Source organism: Convolutriloba macropyga, chromosome 4, assembly GCF_964194025.1.
Source record: "Convolutriloba macropyga chromosome 4, txConMacr16.3, whole genome shotgun sequence".
Classification (NCBI taxonomy): domain Eukaryota; kingdom Metazoa; phylum Xenacoelomorpha; order Acoela; family Convolutidae; genus Convolutriloba; species Convolutriloba macropyga.
In genome coordinates this window covers 81,689,494-81,710,883 of record NC_134471.1, presented here as the reverse complement: position 1 = coordinate 81,710,883, position 21,390 = coordinate 81,689,494, and the positions used below count along the sequence as shown (strand labels likewise).

Below are 21,390 nucleotides of genomic sequence, written 5' to 3'. Positions count from 1 at the left end.
TCTGTAGAAATCACTTCAAAATTCAGGCTTAACATCTCGAATAGCAACGCGGCTATTGGTGAAGGCTTGAATTTCTTAGTGACTTCAGGCAGAGTCACATAACACATACTTCAGACATTATACCTGACAATCTGGCCCTCTGGTCATCTCATACCAGGACATTATGTCCCTCGGGTGACTAAAATTCATGCTTAAACGAAAAGGTGACTCTCAAATAAACATTTTTCCTTACCAATTGACTTCTACACCAAGCACATAAAATATGCTTAAAAAGAGCAAAACAGAAAGAAAATTTCGTTGAATCTCATTTGCATTTACGAAAGTGAGTAATTGATTGATATTGGATTTATTTCGTTTTTTCTCCCTAAAACGTTCACTGCCCATAATATCAATAGAATGCTTGCGTAGTAATGTAAACAAATAACATGTGAACGTGGGGATTAACATTTAATGCCCACCAAACTGGAACACTGAAAGGGAAAAGATCCAACATTTCGACAGATATCATTTAAAGTCGCGTCAAGGTGAGTTAAATAGTCAATTCAGTGACAGTTATGTGTTTATTGTAAAAGAAAATAAGGGTCTTTCCCATTATAGCCCCCCCCCCCCCCAGCTTAGTGGTCAAGTAACCTATAGATAATTATTTCATAATGGGGGGCTGTAATTTCATGGGGGGGTGGCTATAATGGGAAAGACCCGAAAATGATATGCAGTTTTTGTGAAAAGTTTGAGTTTCATTTTTTCAATTTGTCATAACTCGATAATCTTTTGAAGAAGTATATAAAATAACTGAACAACTGAGAAAATTTAGATTCAATCTGTTTAATTGAACTCCCGAAAAATATCGGCTCAGTGTTTGTTGGTGTCAAATTGACAGCCTTGGTTTGTGAGCATAATTTGCTTAAGTTTCGTAAATTGAACTATCTATGATTGATCAAGTCTCAAAGCAAATTTCTAAATGTGCTCTAGTATTGGGCAAGTCTATTGTCAAGTCCCGCAAGTCTGTCAGGTCAGGTCCTCTGTGTATAGTTTGCGGATTGATTTCCAAGTGAAAAAAAAACTTTTCAAAAAAAAACAATTTTGTGTCTAGGCTTTGGGTAATAATTCTCCGACAGTTTCCCGGGACGTTTCTAAACTAACCCAGATCAAAACCAATCGTTGAAGTAACATCCCTAGTACAATTATTTGTTTTTACACTGGTGTCAGGACAATTTACCCAATTCCATTTTACCCAATGCCATTATACCCAATGCCAGGTGTCAGGACAATTTACCCAATTCCATTTTACCCAATGCCATTATACCCAATGCCATTTTACCCAACCTGCCATTTTACCCAATGCCAATTTACCCAATGCCAACTTACCCAATTTAACCCATTGCTAAATTAACCAGAACGACTATTTAGCCGACTAGAAAATAAATGGCCCTTGGGACTTGATGTGAAACTATCACAACCGAACATGAGATTATATTGTCCACGAACATTTTAAATCATCCCTCTAATAGCGATTGCTAATTTGTAATCGGATAATTGAAATTGGATAAAGATCAAAGAGCATTGGGTAAGTTGATATTGGTGAAATGGCATTGGGTAAAATGGAATTGGGTAAAATGGCATTGGGTGAAATGGAATGTTGGGTAAAATGGCGTAGGGTAAATTGGCATTGGGTAAAATGGAATTGGGTATATTGTCATGTAACTGTTGAAGTAAGATCCCTGGATTTTCCAACCTTTCTATTTTCGACCATCTTCGACGTTCATTAAAAATTTTTGACATTTCAAATTTTTTTTATGGGGCTTCACCAGTACTTAAAGTTAGAGGAGTAATTGTAACAGCTTTTTTAAAATTTTCCTAAAACTAACAATTTGTTTGTGTTAATGAGATTTAAAAGAACTGAAAATACAAATTTTTTAGTAGCATGACTAATATTAAATTTGCGTCCAATCCGTGTGGATACAATTGCAAATGGTCCGTGAAAACGGCAGAAGTAGAAACAAGAAATAAATAATTGAGAACAATTGAATAGGAGAGATTAGATTCAACTCTAGATAAAAATCTGAACAAGCAACAATAAAAACTTTTTAATTGAACTCTCAGAAAAGAATGACAACATTTAAACACGTGATAGAAATTTTGGAGCCACTACCCCCACATAATCAGAGCAGAGTAATTATGTTAAATGGGGGGGGGGGGTGGCTCTAATGGAGACTCCGGAGATAAGTATCTTTGAACGCACGAAAGACTGGGTCTAGATAATTTCCGTCATGGGCCGTCTGGACATAGACATGATCTGGCTGGTACGGTCTGACTTACCACATTCGATCTGGGCTTCCCCTATTCGAGACCAAAAATGTGAAAAGACTGTGCTCGACCGAAACTGGCCATGAAAAGAATTTGAATTGACTTTGGCGTGAGCCCCGACTGTATATGGACCCGATAAGGTCAACTTAGACAGCGTATTGACCCATAGAGCAAATCTTCACAATGAAACATTGTCTGGACCAGGTATCGAATCGACTTAAAAAGAAAGCTCGGGTCATGATAAGTTTCATAATGTTTTAATGCACGGTCTCTGCATGCTCAACAGGTATTTCTGGTATCTCTGGGTTAAACAGAGTTGATTTCTCACAGATACCTTCAAACTACTGAGTACCCCTTATTATATAACTATACGATATTTTTTTAAATTTCTTCAACGCTTCCCTTGTTTGTTCAGAGTCGATCAACGCAAAGTTTACAATGAAAAACGCTCCAGCACAACAAGCAACAACGGGCAAGGAGAACCAAATCACGACCTCAAACAACAACAGCATAAACAACAATAACGGCATGGATGACAGTGGTGTGAACAACATAATAACAAACAACAAGACTGACAGAAACGACTTAAATGTTATGAGGAAAAGAAAGGTGTTGCCTCCCTTCCATACAAGGAATATTTTTGACATAATCACAGATGGAATCAACAATCTGCCATCTCCCAGGAAGGGACAGCCTGATCGGAAAGGTTTTTTTAACAGATAAATTTTTTCCTGGCAAGATTATCTCTTTTTCGAAGTTATGCAAATTAATGCTGTATATTGAACATAAAGTTTGCGCATGGTTACAACTATAGTTTTACAAATTGGTCGTGAAAAAGCCAGACAAATTTTTAATTTTTGGACTTTGGCAACATAATGCGATATGCGTAATGCGTTCTATGACATTTGAAAAAAGAAACAGATATTCTAAGCAAACAAAAAGAAGGCACCAAACAGAGTGACTTGAAACGCTATCAATATTTGTCAGAATTGGACAATAGGGCTCGGAAATAGGTAATATAAAAAACCCTTAAAATAAAAATCTCAAAACAATCTGAGACCGGTCTCTTCTTCGAGTCTGAGAGGAGATGAAAAATGCAAAGCCATTTTTTGTGTAATTGAGATGAAAGTGATTTTTCAGGAGATGAAGCATTTTTAAAACCCACTGAGGTCGGACCTCACGAATTACAGAAGAGTCCAACGACAGTTGCCTTGATGCAACATCGTACAAACAGACGAACATCTCTACCTGTGCCCACATCAGCCTTGGGTCACGTGACACAACCGATCAGATCTACAGCTGAGGACGAGTTTCAAAAAACACGGTTCGTTTTTTCTTTTGGCTCTCCCAGGCTCACGCCCCGCACCAAAAGTCAGTAACTCAAGACCATGTTTTACGTTTGAAAATAACAACAACAAGGTTGAGATCCCAGACCAAAACGACCTCTAATAAGACCGTCCCAAACGAACTAATAAGGCAGACCCGATGTGAGCTCCTTTTACAGCCTTAAGGTATAAAGAGCTACCCGGGTCGAGGTGTCACCACTAAAAATCACTAAAAGATGTAAGATTTGCGGTGAATTTGAGTAAAAGTGTAAGATTTGCGTTCAATGCGATGAATGCGGTGAAAAAAAACTTTTAAGCGGTGAAAAATTTTTTTTCAGCGCTTAAGCGGTGAAAGAAAATTTTTCACCGCTACAAGCAGGATGCGGTGAAAGAAAATTTTTCACCGCTACCAGCAGAATGCGGTGAAAAAAACTTTTTCACCGCTAAAATTGCAAATCTTACAAAAATTCACCGCGCTAATTTCAACTCTTATCTTATATTCACAGGAAATAACATCGAAGTAAGTGACATATGGCGCAGTGGATTACAAAGTTGGTCACACGCATGAGGTAGAGGTTCGAACCCTTGAACGACAGTTTCTTCTTTGTAAGAATTCCGGTGAATGCGGTGAAAAAAAACTTTCACCGCAAAATTCAACGCTATTCTTACAAAAATTCACCGCTTTCAGCGCATTCAACGCTAAAAGATGCGGGCGTTTTGCGGTGAAAAAAGTTTTTTTTTCACCGCTATTCACCGCTAATCTTACATTATTTTTTGTCAAAACCTCGACCCGGGTAGGGCTACTTATTTAAGCGAGCGAAGTAGGCTTACCTATATCTCTCAGACTAAATGATTCAGTAAAACACTGAAGATAGACTTCAATTATAACGGTGGTAATAAAGTACAGCACCGGAGTCAAGAGTATACACATGGTGTATCTAACTAAGAGACTGAATATAGTTAGTGAAGTTCTCTCTATATAAAAGAGAATATTGTCTTCTCAGTCTCTGATTGGATGGAGGTGTACATCCAGTATTTCTACTGCTACACTAAATCCCATGATTACACTTTAACTGACCAAAATGACCTCTAATAAGATAAGTCTCAGACTATTGTCCAGACTATTCTGCGATCGAAACATTCCCTGATCACAACTTCTAGTATTTTCTTCTAACACCGTTAGAAGGATCAACACCGTTTCTTCTAACACCGTTTCTGATCAGGACTAGTATTAGGGCATTTGCTAAATAGAAAAATTTTAGAAAACCTGTCGTTTCAAGGAGCGGTTTAAATAGAGCCATATTTTAAGCAAAAATGGTCTTTCCAACTTTCAACATGAAGAAGGTTTAAATTGATTTTTTTAAGTTCTTTTGCTTGACTTTTCAAAAGCTAGGAAATTTTAGCCAATTATATGAAGCTTTGAAAACAACAAGAATGTTCCCTTTAACATTGCTGGAGAAATATTTATGTCGCATGTTTTTGACCAATGTCTCATGTATTTATTCCCCAAAATAGATGAGAAAACACCACTCCAAATTATTGGAAAAATTTAAAAAGTTGTTTGTCAGCAGCTTCTGGTATATCAAGCTAACATTGTTGATTCATGGTCGTTTTTTTTATTCAACGGTAGCATACCTTGGCGTTCTTTGGGATATAGGAGGTTCGTTTCCTGTTAGCTTAAACTCATTAGCAGAATATGGAGCTAGCTAATACCAAGTTAGTTAATACCGAGATAGCTAATATGGAGTTAGCTAATACCAAGTTAGTTAATACCGAGTTAGCTAATATGGAGTTAGCTAATACCAAGTTAGTTAATACCGAGTTCGCTATTATGGAGTTAGCTAACACCAAGTTAGTTAAAACCGAGTTAGCTAATATGGAGTTAGGTAATACCAAGTTAGTTAATACCGAGTTAGCTAATATGGAGTTAGCTAATACCAAGTTAGTTGATACCGAGTTAGCTAATATGGAGTTAGCTAATACCAAGTTAGTTAATACCGAGTTAGCTAATATGGAGTTAGCTGATACCAAGTTAGTTAATACCGATTTAGCTAATATGGAGTTAGCTAATACCAAGTTAGTTAATACCGAGTTAGCTAATATGAAGTTAGCTAATACCAAGTTAGTTAATACCGAGTTAGCTAATATGGAGTTAGCTAATACCAACATAGTTAATACCGAGTTAGCTAATATGGAGTTAGCTATTACCAAGTTAGTTAATACCGAGTTAGCTAATATGGAGTTAACTAATACCAAGTTGGTTAAAACCGAGTTAGCTAATATGGTGTTAGCTAATACCAAATTAGTTAATACCGAGTTAGCTAATATGGAGTTAGCTAATACCAAGTTAGTTAATACCGAGTTAGCTAATATGGAGTTAGCTAATACCAAGTTAGTTAATACCGAGTTAGCTAATATGGAGTTAGCTAATACCAAGTTAGTTTATACCGAGTTAGCTAATATGGAGTTAGCTAATACCAAGTTAGTTAATACCGAGATAGCTAATATGGAGTTAGCTAATACCAATTTAGTTAATACCGAGTTAGCTAATATGGAGTTAGCTAATAGCAAGTTAGTTAATACTGAGTTAGCTAAAATGGAGTTAGCTAATACCAAGTTAGTTAATACCGAGTTAGCTAATATGGAGTTAGCTAATACCAAGTTAGTTAATACCGAGTTAGCTAATATGGAGTTAGCTAATACCAAGTTAGTTGATACCGAGTTAGCTAATATGGAGTTAGCTAATACCAAGTTAGTTAATACCGAGTTAGCTAATATGGAGTTAGCTGATACCAAGTTAGTTAATACCGATTTAGCTAATATGGAGTTAGCTAATACCAAGTTAGTTAATACCGAGTTAGCTAATATGAAGTTAGCTAATACCAAGTTAGTTAATACCGATTTAGCTAATATGGAGTTAGCTAATACCAAGTTAGTTAATACCGAGCTGGCTAATATGAAGTTAGCTAATACCAAGTTAGTTAATACCGAGTTAGCTAATATGGAGTTAGCTAATACCAACTTAGTTAATACCGAGTTAGCTAATATGGAGTTAGCTATTACCAAGTTGGTTAATACCAAGTTAGCTAATATGGAGTTAACTAATACCAAGTTGGTTAAAACCGAGTTAGCTAATATGGTGTTAGCTAATACCAAATTAGTTAAAACCGAGTTAGCTAATATGGAGTTAGCTAATACCAAGTTAGTTAATACCGAGTTAGCTAATATGGAGTTAGCTAATACCAAGTTAGTTAATACCGAGTTAGCTAATATGGAGTTAGCTAATACCAAGTTAGTTAATACCGAGTTAGCTAATACGGAGTTAGCTAATACCAAGTTAGTTAATACCGAGATAGCTAATATGGAGTTAGCTAATACCAAGTTAGTTAATACCGAGTTAGCTAATATGGAGTTAGCTAATACCAAGTTAGTTAATACTGAGTTAGCTAAAATGGAGTTAGCTAATACCAAGTTAGTTGATACCGAGTTAGCTAATATGGAGTTAGCTAATACCAAGTTAGTTAATACCGAGTTAGCTAATATGGAGATAGCTAATACCAAGTTAGTTAATACCGAGTTAGCTAATATGGAGATAGCTAATACCAAGTTAGTTAATACCGAGTTAGCTAATATGGAGTTAGCTAAAACCAAGTTAGTTAATACCGAGTTAGCTAATATGGAGTTAGCTAATACCAAGTTAGTTGATACCGAGTTAGCTAATATGGAGTTTGCTAATACCAAATTAGTTAATACAGAGTTAGCTAATATGGAGTTAGCTAATACCAAGTTAGTTAATACTGAGTTAGCTAATATGGAGTTAGCTAATACCAAGTTAGTTAATACCGAATTAGCTAATATGGAGTTAGCTAATACCAAGTTAGTTAATACCGAGTTAGCTGATATGGAGTTAGCTAAAACCAAGTTAGTTAATAACGAGTTAGCTAATATGGAGTTAGCTAATACCAAGTTAGGTAATACCGAATTAGCTAATATGGAGTTAGCTAATACCAAGTTAGTTAATACCGAGTTAGCTAAAATGGAGTTAGCTAATACCAAGTTAGTTAATACCGAGTTAGCTAATATGGAGTTAGCTAATATCAAGTTAGTTAATACTGAGTTAGCTAATATGGAGTTAGCTAATACCAAGTTAATTAATACCGAGTTAGCTAATATGTAGTTAGCTAATACCAAGTTAGTTAATACCGAGTTAGCTAATATGGAGTTAGCTAATACCAAGTTAGTTAATACCGAGTTAGCTAATATGGAGTTAGTTAATACCAAGTTAGTTAATACCGAGTTAGCTAATATGGAGTTAGCTATTACCAAGTTAGTTAATACCGAGTTAGCTAATATGGAGTTAGCTAATACCAAGTCAGTTAATACCGAGTTAGCTAATATTGAGTTAGCTAATAGCAAGTTAGTTAATACCGAGTTAGCTAATATGGAGTTAGCTAATACCAAGTAAGTTAATACCGAGTTAGCTAATATGGAGTTAGCTAAAACCAAGTTAGTTAATACCGAGTTAGCTAATATGGAGTTAGCTAATACCAAGTTAGTTAATACCGAGTTAGCTAATATGGAGTTAGCTAATACCAAGTTAGTTAATACTGAGTTAGCTAATATGGAGTTAGCTAATACCAAGTTAATTAATACCGAGTTAGCTAATATGTAGTTAGCTAATACCAAGTTAGTTAATACCGAGTTAGCTAATATGGAGTTAGCTAATACCAAGTTAGTTAATACCGAGTTAGCTAATATGGAGTTAGCTAATACCAAGTTAGTTAATACCGAGTTAGCTAAAATGGAGTTAGCTATTACCAAGTTAGTTAATACCGAGTTAGCTAATATGGAGTTAGCTAATACCAAGTCAGTTAATACCGAGTTAGCTAATATAGAGTTAGCTAATACCAAGTTAGTTAATACCGAGTTAGCTAATATGGAGTTAGCTAATACCAAGTTAGTTAATACCGAGATAGCTAAAATGGAGTTAGCTAATACCAAGTTAGTTAATACCGAGTTAGCTAATATGGAGTTAGCTAATACCAAGTTAATTAATACCGAGTTAGCTAATATGGAGTTAGCTAATACCAAGTTAGTTAATACCGAGTTAGCTAATATGGAGTTAGCTAATACCAAGTTAATTAATACCGAGTTAGCTAATATGGAGTTAGCTAATACCAAGTTAGTTAATACCGAGTTAGCTAATATGGAGTTAGCTAATACCAAGTTAGTTAATACCGAGTTAGCTAATTTGGAGTTAGCTAATACCAAGTTAGTTATTACCGAGTTAGCTAATATGGAGTTAGCTAATACCAAGTTAGTTAATACCGAGTTAGCTAATATGGATTTAGCTATTACCAAGTTAGTTAATACCGAGTTAGCTAATATGGAGTTAGCTAATACCAAGTTAGTTAATACTGATTTAGCTAATATGGAGTTAGCTAATACCAAGTTAATTAATACCGAGTTAGCTAATATGTAGTTAGCTAATACCAAGTTAGTTAATACCGAGTTAGCTAATATGGAGTTAGCTAATACCAAGTTAGTTAATACCGAGTTAGCTAATATGGAGTTAGCTAATACCAAGTTAGTTAATACCGAGTTAGCTAATATGGAGTTAGCTATTACCAAGTTAGTTAATACCGAGTTAGCTAATATGGAGTTAGCTAATACCAAGTCAGTTATTACCGAGTTAGCTAATATGGAGTTAGCTAATACCAAGTTAGTTAATACCGAGTTAGCTAATATGGATTTAGCTATTACCAAGTTAGTTATTACCGAGTTAGCTAATATGGAGTTAGCTAATACCAAGTTAGTTAATACTGATTTAGCTAATATGGAGTTAGCTAATACCAAGTTAATTAATACCGAGTTAGCTAATATGTAGTTAGCTAATACCAAGTTAGTTAATACCGAGTTAGCTAATATGGAGTTAGCTAATACCAAGTTAGTTAATACCGAGTTAGCTAATATGGAGTTAGCTAATACCAAGTTAGTTAATACCGAGTTAGCTAATTTGGATTTAGCTATTACCAAGTTAGTTAATACCGAGTTAGCTAATATGGAGTTAGCTAATACCAAGTTAGTTAATACTGATTTAGCTAATATGGAGTTAGCTAATACCAAGTTAATTAATACCGAGTTAGCTAATATGTAGTTAGCTAATACCAAGTTAGTTAATACTGATTTAGCTAATATGGAGTTAGCTAATACCAAGTTAGTTAATACCGAGATAGCTAATATGGAGTTAGCTAATACCAAGTTAATTAATACCGAGTTAGCTAATATGGAGTTAGCTAATACCAAGTTAGTTAATACCGAGTTAGCTAATATGGAGTTAGCTAATACCAAGTTAGGTAATACCGAGTTAGCTAATTTGGAGTTAGCTAATACCAAGTTAGTTATTACCGAGTTAGCTAATATGGAGTTAGCTAATACCAAGTTAGATAATACCGAGTTAGCTAATATGGATTTAGCTATTACCAAGTTAGTTAATACCGAGTTAGCTAATATGGAGTTAGCTAATACCAAGTTAGTTAATACTGATTTAGCTAATATGGAGTTAGCTAATACCAAGTTATTTAATACCGAGTTAGCTAATATGTAGTTAGCTAATACCAAGTTAGTTAATACCGAGTTAGCTAATATGGAGTTAGCTAATACCAAGTTAGTTAATACCGAGTTAGCTAATATGGAGTTAGCTAATACCAAGTTAGTTAATACCGAGTTAGCTAATATGGAGTTAGCTATTACCAAGTTAGTTAATACCGAGTTAGCTAATATGGAGTTAGCTAATACCAAGTCAGTTAATACCGAGTTAGCTAATATGGATTTAGCTATTACCAAGTTAGTTAATACCGAGTTAGCTAATATGGAGTTAGCTAATACCAAGTTAGTTAATACTGATTTAGCTAATATGGAGTTAGCTAATACCAAGTTAGTTAATACTGATTTAGCTAATATGGAGTTAGCTAATACCAAGTTAATTAATACCGAGTTAGCTAATATGTAGTTAGCTAATACCAAGTTAGTTAATACCGAGTTAGCTAATATGGAGTTAGCTAATACCAAGTTAGTTAATACCGAGTTAGCTAATATGGAGTTAGCTAATACCAAGTTAGTTAATACCGAGTTAGCTAATATGGAGTTAGCTATTACCAAGTTAGTTAATACCGAGTTAGCTAATATGGAGTTAGCTAATACCAAGTCAGTTAATACCGAGTTAGCTAATATGGAGTTAGCTAATACCAAGTTAGTTAATACCGAGTTAGCTAATATGGATTTAGCTATTACCAAGTTAGTTAATACCGAGTTAGCTAATATGGAGTTAGCTAATACCAAGTTAGTTAATACTGATTTAGCTAATATGGAGTTAGCTAATACCAAGTTAATTAATACCGAGTTAGCTAATATGTAGTTAGCTAATACCAAGTTAGTTAATACCGAGTTAGCTAATATGGAGTTAGCTAATACCAAGTTAGTTAATACCGAGTTAGCTAATATGGAGTTAGCTAATACCAAGTTAGTTAATACCGAGTTAGCTAATATGGAGTTAGCTATTACCAAGTTAGTTAATACCGAGTTAGCTAATATGGAGTTAGCTAATACCAAGTCAGTTAATACCGAGTTAGCTAATATAGAGTTAGCTAATACCAAGTTAGTTAATACCGAGATAGCTAATATGGAGTTAGCTAATACCAAGTTAGTTAATACCGAGTTAGCTAATATGGAGTTAGCTAATACCAAGTTAATTAATACCGAGTTAGCTAATATGGATTTAGCTAATACCAAGTTAGTTAATACCGAGTTAGCTATTATAGAGTTAGCTAATACCAATTAGTTAATACCGAGTTAGCTAATATGGAGTTAGCTAATACAAAGTTAGTTAATACCGAGTTAGCTAATTTGGAGTTAGCTAATACCAAGTTAGTTATTACCGAGTTAGCTAATATGGAGTTAGCTAATACCAAGTTAGTTAATACCGAGTTAGCTAATATGGATTTAGCTATTACCAAGTTAGTTAATACCGAGTTAGCTAATATGGAGTTAGCTAATACCAAGTCAGTTAATACCGAGTTAGCTAATATGGAGTTAGCTAATACCAAGTTAGATAATACCGAGTTAGCTAATATGGAGTTAGCTAATACCAAGTTAGTTAATACCGAGATAGCTAATATGGAGTTAGCTAATACCAAGTTAGTTAATACCGAGTTAGCTAATATGGAGTTAGCTATTACCAAGTTAGTTAATACCGAGTTAGCTAATATGGAGTTAGCTAATACCAAGTCAGTTAATACCGAGTTAGCTAATATGGAGTTAGCTAATACCAAGTTAGTTAATACCGAGTTAGCTAATATGGAGTTAGCTAATACCAAGTTAGTTAATACCGAGGTAGCTAATATGGAGTTAGCTAATACCAAGTTAGTTAATACCGAGTTAGCTAATATGGAGTTCGCTAATACCAAGTTAGTTAATACCGAGTTAGCTAATATGGAGTTAGCTAAAACCAAGTTAGTTAATACCGAGTTAGCTAATATGGAGTTAGCTAATACCAAGTTAATTAATACCGAGTTAGCTAATATGGAGTTAGCTAATACCAAGTTAGTTAATACCGAGTTAGCTAATATGGAGTTAGCTAATACCAAGTTAGTTAATACCGAGTTAGCTAATATGGAGTTAGCTAATACCAAGTTAGTTAATACCGAGTTAGCTAATATGGAGTTAGCTAATACCAAGTTAGTTAATACCGAGGTAGCTAATATGGAGTTAGCTAATACCAAGTTAGTTAATACCGAGTTAGCTAATATGGAGTTCGCTAATACCAAGTTAGTTAATACCGAGTTAGCTAATATGGAGTTAGCTAAAACCAAGTTAGTTAATACCGAGTTAGCTAATATGGAGTTAGCTAATACCAAGTTAATTAATACCGAGTTAGCTAATATGGAGTTAGCTAATACCAAGTTAGTTAATACCGAGTTAGCTAATATGGAGTTAGCTAATACCAAGTTAGTTAATACCGAGTTAGCTAATATGGAGTTAGCTAATACCAAGTTAGTTAATACCGAGTTAGCTAATATGGAGTTAGCTATTACCAAGTTAGTTAATACCGAGTTAGCTAATATGGAGTTAGCTAATACCAAGTCAGTTAATACCGAGTTAGCTAATATAGAGTTAGCTAATACCAAGGTAGTTAATACCGAGTTAGCTAATATGGAGTTAGCTAATACCAAATTATTTAATACCGAGATAGCTAATATGGAGTTAGCTAATACCAAGTTAGTTAATACCGAGTTAGCTAATATGGAGTTAGCTAATACCAAGTTAATTAATACCGAGTTAGCTAATATGGAGTTAGCTAATACCAAGTTAGTTAATAGCGAGTTAGCTAATATGGAGTTAGCTAATACCAAGTTAGTTAATACCGAGTTAGCTAATATGGAGTTAGCTAATACCAAGTTAGTTAATACCGAGTTAGCTAATTTGGAGTTAGCTAATACCAAGTTAGTTATTACCGAGTTAGCTAATATGGAGTTAGCAAATACCAAGTTAGTTAATACCGAGTTAGCTAATATGGAGTTAGCTATTACCAAGTTAGTTAATACCGAGTTAGCTAATATGGAGTTAGCTAATACCAAGTCAGTTAATACCGAGTTAGCTAATATGGAGTTAGCTAATACCAAGTTAGTTAATACCGAGTTAGCTAATATGGAGTTAGCTAATACCAAGTTAGTTAATAGCGAGTTAGCTAATATGGAGTTAGCTAATACCAAATTAGTTAATACAGAGTTAGCTAATATGGAGTTAGCTAATACCAAGTTAGTTAATACTGAGTTAGCTAATATGGAGTTAGCTAATATCAAGTTAGTTAATACCGAGTTAGCTAATATGGAGTTAGCTAATACCAAGTTAGTTAATACCGAGTTAGCTGATATGGAGTTAGCTAATACCAAGTTAGTTAATACCGAGTTAGCTAATATGGAGTTAGCTATTACCAAGTTAGTTAATACCGAGTTAGCTAATATGGAGTTAGCTAATACCAAGTCAGTTAATACCGAGTTAGCTAATATGGAGTTAGCTAATACCAAGTTAGTTAATACCGAGTTAGCTAATATGGAGTTAGCTAATACCAAATTAGTTAATACAGAGTTAGCTGATATGGAGTTAGCTAATACCAAGTTAGTTAATACCGAGTTAGCTAATATGGAGTTAGCTATTACCAAGTTAGTTAATACCGAGTTAGCTAATATGGAGTTAGCTAATACCAAGTTAGTTAATACCGAGTTAGCTAATATGGAGTTAGCTAATACCAAGTTAGTTAATACCGAGTTAGCTAATATGGAGTTAGCTAATACCAAATTAGTTAATACAGAGTTAGCTAATATGGAGTTAGCTAATACCAAGTTAGTTAATACTGAGTTAGCTAATATGGAGTTAGCTAATACCAAGTTAGTTAATACCGAGTTAGCTAATATGGAGTTAGCTAATGCCAAGTTAGTTAATACCGAGTTAGCTGATATGGAGTTAGCTAATACCAAGTTAGTTAATACCGAGTTAGCTAATATGGAGTTAGCTAATACCAAGTTAGTTAATACAGAGTTAGCTAATTTGGAGTTATCTAATAGCAAGTTAGTTAAAACCGAGTTAGCTAATATGGAGTTAGCTAATACCAAGTAAGTTAATACCGAGTTAGCTAATATGGAGTTAGCTAATACCAAGTTAGTTAATACCGAGTTAGCTAATATGGAGTTAGCTAATACCAAGTTAGTTAATACCGAGTTAGCTATTATGGAGTTAGCTAATACCAAGTTAGTTAATACCGAGTTAGCTAATATGGAGTTAGCTGATAACAAGTTAGTTAATACCGATTTAGCTAATATGGAGTTAGCTAATACCAAGTTAGTTAATACAGAGTTAGCTAATATGGAGTTAGCTAATACCAAGTTAGTTAATACCGAGTTAGCTATTATGGAGTTAGCTATTACCAAGTTAGTTAATACCGAGTTAGCTGATGTGGAGTTAGCTAATACCAAGTTAGTTAATACTGAGTTAGGTAATATGGAGTTAGCTAATACCAAGTTAGTTAATACCGAGTTAGCTAATATGGAGTTAGCTGATAACAAGTTAGTTAATACCGATTTAGCTAATATGGAGTTAGCTAATACCAAGTTAGTTAATACAGAGTTAGCTAATATGGAGTTAGCTAATACCAAGTTAGTTAATACCGAGTTAGCTATTATGGAGTTAGCTAATACCAAGTTAGTTAATACCGAGTTAGCTGATGTGGAGTTAGCTAATACCAAGTTAGTTAATACTGAGTTAGGTAATATGGAGTTAGCTGATAACAAGTTAGTTAATACCGAGTTAGCTAATATGGAGTTAGCTATTACCAAGTTAGTTAATACCGAGTTAGCTAATATGGAGTTAGCTAATACCAAGTCAGTTAATACCGAGTTAGCTAATATGGAGTTAGCTAATACCAAGTTAGTTAATACCGAGTTAGCTAATATGGAGTTAGCTAATACCAAGTTAGTTAATACCGAGTTAGCTAATATGGAGTTAGCTAATACCAAATTAGTTAATACAGAGTTAGCTAAAATGGAGTTAGCTAATACCAAGTTAGTTAATACTGAGTTAGCTATTATGGAGTTAGCTAATACCAAGTTAGTTAATACCGAGTTAGCTAATATGGAGTTAGCTAATACCAAGTTAGTTAATACCGAGTTAGCTGATATGGAGTTAGCTAATACCAAGTTAGTTAATACCGAGTTAGCTAATATGGAGTTAGCTAATACCAAGTTAGTTAATACAGAGTTAGCTAATTTGGAGTTATCTAACAGCAAGTTAGTTAAAACCGAGTTAGCTAATATGGAGTTAGCTAATACCAAGTAAGTTAATACCGACTTAGCTAATATGGAGTTAGCTAATACCAAGTTAGTTAATACCGAGTTAGCTAATATGGAGTTAGCTAATACCAAGTTAGTTAATACCGAGTTAGCTATTATGGAGTTAGCTAATACCAAGTTAGTTAATACCGAGTTAGCTAATATGGAGTTAGCTGATAACAAGTTAGTTAATACCGATTTAGCTAATATGGAGTTAGCTAATACCAAGTTAGTTAATACAGAGTTAGCTAATATGGAGTTAGCTAATACCAAGTTAGTTAATACCGAGTTAGCTATTATGGAGTTAGCTAATACCAAGTTAGTCAATACCGAGTTAGCTGATGTGGAGTTAGCTAATACCAAGTTAGTTAATACTGAGTTAGGTAATATGGAGTTAGCTGATAACAAGTTAGTTAATACCGATTTAGCTAATAAGGAGTTAGCTAATACCAAGTTAGTTAATACCGAGTTAGCTAATATGGAGTTAGCTAATACCAAGTTAGTTAATACCGAGTTAGCTATTATGGAGTTAGCTAATACCAAGTTAGCTAATACCGAGTTAGCTAATATGGAGTTAGCTAATACCAAGTTAGTTAATTCCGAGTTAGCTAAAATGGAGTTAGCTAATACCAAGTTAGTTAATACCGAGTTAGCTAATATGGAGTTAGCTAATAGCAAGTTAGTTAATACCGAGTTAGCTAATATGGAGTTAGCTAATACCAAGTAAGTTAATACCGAGTTAGCTAATATGGAGTTAGCTAATACCAAGTTAGTTAATACCGAGTTAGCTAATATGGAGTTAGCTAATACCAAGTTAGTTAATACCGAGTTAGCTAATATGGAGTTAGCTAATACCAAGTTAGTTAATACCGAGTTAGCTAATATGGAGTTAGCTAATACCAAGTTAGTTAATACCAAGTTAGCTTATATGGAGTTAGCTGACACCAATTAGTTAATACCGATTTAGCTAATATGGAGTTAGCTAATACCAAGTTAGTTAAAACCAAGTTAGCTAATATGGAGTTAGCTAATACCAAGTTAGTTAATACCGAGTTAGCTAATATGAAGTTAGCTATGGGTTGTAGCAGTTAAACTGGTGAATTTTATGAATTATCTCTTGCTATCTTATTTATAATTTGATGCAGTTTTTTTGCCGTTGGCTCATAGTGACACTTTTTAGACGCTACTTAGCTATTTTAAAATTTTGATCTAAATCGCTTACAAGTACTATCGTGCGCTCAAAATCGGCTCTGATTAGACGTTCATGCGCTCTAACGTCACCTGTGATCAGATAATAGACCCGGTTCGAATGTCCTCCCGAAAATCCTCCCATTTTGATGTAAGAGTGGGGGGGGGGGGTAAATTGTCTAGGGGGGGGGGGGGCAAAATTGATGTTAGAGTGTGGGGGTTATTTTTTCAGAGGGGGTAAAATGATGTAAGATTTGGGCTACAATGGGAGGACTTTTGAGGAATTACCCCCTGACTGAAATTGCCATGTAAGAGTGGGCTGCAATGTGCAGCAATGGGAGGACTTTTCAGGAATTAACCCCCCTGACTGAAATTGCCATTTAAGAGTGGGCTGCAATCGGCTGCAATGGGAGGACGTTTCAGGTTTTACCCCCCTGACTGAAATTGCCATGTAGGAGTGGGCTGCAATGGGCTGCAATGGAAGGACTTTTGAGGAATTACCCCCCTGACTGAAATTGCCATGTAGGAGTGGGCTGCAATGGGAGGACTTTTGAGGAATTAACCCCCTAACTGAAATTGTCATGTAGGAGTGGGCTGCAATGGGCTGCAATGGGAGGACTTTTGAGGAGTTACCCCACTGATTCAAATTGCCATGTAAGAGTGGGCTGCAATGGGCTGCAATGGGAGGACTTTTCAGGAATTACCCCCCTGACTAAAATTGTCATGTAGGAGTGGGCTGCAATGGGCTGCAAAGGGAGGACTTTTGAGGAAATACCCCCTGATTCAAATTGCCATGTAAGAGTGGGCTGCAATGGGCTGCAATGGGAGGAACTTTCCGGAATTACCCCTCCCCCCTAACTGAAATTGCCATGTAAGAGTGGCTGCAGTGGGAGGACTTTTCAGGACTTACCCCCTGACTGAAATTGCCATGTAAGAGTGGGCTGCAGTCGGCTGCAATGGGAGGAATTTTCAGGTATTATCCCCCTGACTGAAATTGCCATGTAAGAATGGGCTGCAATGGGCTGCAATGGGAGGACTTTTGAGGAATTACCCCCCCCTGCCTGAAATTGTCATGTAGGAGTTGGCTGCAATGGGCTGCAATGGGAGGACTTTTGAGGAATTACCCCCTGATTCAAATTGCCATGTAAGAGTGGGCTGCAATGGGCTGCAATGGGAGGACTTTTCAGGAATTACCCCCCACCCCTGACTGAAATTGCCACGTAAGAGAGGGCTGCAATGGCGGTAAATTGGTGTAAGAGTGGGGCTGCCAATGGGGGTAAAATGGCGTAAGAGTAAGGGGGTAATTTATTCAGAGGGGGGTAAAATGATGTAAGAGTCGGGCTGCCAAGGAGGGTAAAATGGTGTAAGAGTGAGGGGGTAATTTGTCCAGAGGGGTAAAATGAAGTAAGAGTTGGGCTGCCAAGGGGGTAAATTATTGTAAGAGTGAGGGGTTAATTTGTCCAGAGGGGGTAACATGAGCTAAGATTTGAGCTGCCAAGGGGGGTAAAATGGTGTAAGAGTGAGGGAATAAGTTGTTCAGAGGTGTAAAATGATGTAAGAGTTGGGCTGCCAAGGGGGGTAAAATGGTGTAAGAGTGAGGGGTAATTTGTTCTGAGGGGGTAAAACGACGTAAGAGTGAGGGGGTAATTTGTTGAGATGGAACAATCCTAACAAGTATTATTCATAAATATATATATATATATATATATATATAAAATATATATATATATATATATATATATATATATATATATATATATGTATATATATATATATATATATATATATATATATATATATATAGACCGTCAAGGGTTGGACAAAATTTGATGCTCTGGAGGATAAGGCGACGCAGCTGAGGGTACAGAGGTTGTGGGTTCAAGACTGGCAGTCTTCAGGTATTGGGGCTAAAACAACGTAAGGTTGAGGGTGTAAAATGATGTAAAAGTTGGGCTTCCAAGGGGGGTAAAATGGTGTAAGAGTGAGGGGGTAAAAGACAAATTAACCCCCCACTCCTACATCTTTTTTGGTCTGCCAAGGGGGGTAAAATGGTGTAAGAGTGAGGGGGTAAAAGACAAATTACCCCCGAATTCTTACATCGTTTTACCCCATTTTGCAGACCAAAAAAAAGATGTAAGAGTGGGGGGTTAATTTGTCTTTCACCATTTTACCCCCCTTGGAAGCCCAATGCAGCCCAAAAAGACGCAAGAGTTTTGAGCTGCATTTTCCTAAAAAATCCTCCCATTGCAGCCCCACTCTTACATCATTTTGGGCGGAAAAATTCAACCCGGGGAGCATTCAAAACAGTCCCTGCGCCCAAAATTTGCTTCTATCAGAATGACTTGCACTCGATGGCCACCCCTGATCAGAATAGTTTGCCTTCGAACCCGCTTCTGATCAGACCATTTCACTTTGGCATGTGACCTCAAACTGGGTACTGACGATATTCTTATATTTAATAGCAAATAATAACGACAACATTGATGACAAAATGAAAGTTTTCGTTGTTGTACGATGATGCTGACTAGTTTTTGTCTAGAAATTGGAGAATTTCCAGCTAAGGCAAAGATGAACGCAGTTGATATTCGAAAGTACATATCCTGAAAACAAGCGTTTTGCTGCATAACTAGTCAAAGTTTTTAATATGACCTGTTGATTGAAAAATATTACCCGGCTTCAATTCCCAGACCACGAAAAAAACTTTCGTCCGATAATTCTTTGCCCAGAGTAAAAGGGTTTAATTTTTCAGTCTGGGCCTCGTTAGCATGAGTCAGTTTTGTTAATTGCTGAGCTTAGAAATGACTGGACAGTAACCCAAAGGTAGTTGCACCATTTCAGGGCTCAAATTCACACTACGCAGAAGTGTCGAGTTGACCACCAACTGAAGAAACACAATGCACATGAGAATCAAACAAAAGGTGATTTGAAATTGAACAGGAAATGGGTTTCAACAAGCCAATTAAACAACCGGAGGGAGAATGACGGGAGCAAGTTCAGTTACATACCAGCTGCGGGGAAAAAGAGCGACTTTTATGCAAATTAGAGTGGTTTCGCTCCGGGGGGCATAAAATAAACAGCTTATAAGGCGGTGTGATGAACAAGCATTTTTTCTTTTTTTGGCGGTTTAGCAATTCAACCGACGTTAGTCGGTTGTTTTTCAAAACCTTTTTTGCTTTCATTTGTGATTTTTTTGGGTGATCTGCTTACTAATCAACTTATAGTAAACTGTCTATTGGAACTCATTTACAATTTGTGGTCAATGAATGTATAAACAAAAACACGTTTCCTAATATTTTGAAAACAGCGCATGTTACACCTGTCTATAAGAAGGGAGACCGACTAGAACCAGAAAACTATCGACCCATATCAGTCACACCAACTCTAGCAAAAAATTATGAGCGATTACTACTTGAACAACTAACTCACCACCTAACTCTTAATGGTCTGATTAACAAGAATCAATTCGGCTTTCAAAAGCAAAAGTCCTGTCCCGATACTATCATTTCATTAACTGAAAAGATAAACCAATGCGTTGACGAAAACGAAATTGTTGTCACACTCTTTTTAGACTTAGCAAAGGCTTTCAACTCAATATATATAGATGTTTTTATGAACAAAATAAAAAGGTATGGAATTGGAGAAAATGCAAGAATCTTATTAAACTCTTTCCTTTGTGATAGAAAACAGTGTGTAAAAAATGGGATAGCAAAATCATTGGGTTGTCATAAATCACGGTGTTCCTCAGGGAACTGTCTTAGGGCCTCTAATTTTTATACTTTATGTCAACGATTTCAGTGAAGCTGTATCAACGAATTGTGATGTATTACAGTTTGCCGATGATACAGCAATTCTATGTCATGCAAAGAATGAAGCAAATTTGCAGCTAATAGCTGAAGATACATTAAACAAGACAGATCAATATATGAAACAAAACAGGTTAACTTTGAATGAGAAAAAAACGGAGTTAATGGTGTTCAGGAATGAAAAATTGCCGATCATTGAAACTGTCGATTTCAAGGGACACCGATTGGAAGCATCTGAAAAATGTAGATATTTAGGTGTAATAATTGATAGGGAACTGACATACCAAAATCAACTAAATAAGGTTATCAGTAAAATGGCTTCAGCAATCAGATCATTATATTTGGTTCGTTATCAGGTACCGCTAAAAACAAGAATAAATCTTTTTAAATCACTAGTTTTGTCTCATTTAGATTTTAGCGCATTTTTTTTTTCAAAATTTACCATCTTACTCTATTGACAGAATTAACAAACAGATAAACTGGGGAATAAAAGTTTGCTTTATGTAAACCAAATACGATACTGCCAGAGATCTACTTCTGGAGACTAAAATTCTTCCAGCAGAGGTCCAAATAACACGGGTGTCTTTAAATAGGTTTTTAAATATTCTCCAACAAACAAGAAATTGCTCTAATAAACATTTCAGATTTATAGAAAACGTGCCTATTTTTGTAAACAAACGAACCCATAACCTTTTCTTAGAACAAAAATGTAAGTCAAAATGGAGTAATGGTTCATGTGTTCGTAACTTTATTCGAAAATGGAACACACTTCCAATTACAATTAGAAAAGAAACGTCGAAGACCAAATTTAAACAAAAAGTTACAGCGGAAATGCTTAAACGACACGAAAGAGTTCCAATAGACAGAAGGGTTGCAGGATTTAAACAT

General features: G+C 35.5%; 1 protein-coding gene across 4 annotated transcripts in view; it reads left to right on the top strand.

The window, feature by feature from the left end:
- Window positions 1–234: 234 nt before the first annotated feature.
- LOC142338715 (uncharacterized) overlaps window positions 235–21,390 on the top strand; it is a 65,276-nt gene continuing 44,120 nt past the window's right edge. For 2 of the 4 annotated variants that reach the window (XM_075388596.1, XM_075388594.1), the window contains exons 1-4: window positions 242–524; window positions 2,720–3,010; window positions 3,445–3,628; window positions 19,538–19,617. In XM_075388596.1, the coding sequence (XP_075244711.1) occupies window positions 2,743–3,010; window positions 3,445–3,628; window positions 19,538–19,617 (532 nt within the window). In that variant the 5' untranslated portion in view covers window positions 242–524; window positions 2,720–2,742. Of the gene's footprint in view, window positions 525–2,719; window positions 3,011–3,444; window positions 3,629–19,537; window positions 19,691–21,390 lie in introns of those variants that run through there. The other 2 variants (XM_075388595.1, XM_075388597.1) reach the window with 2 other exon arrangements.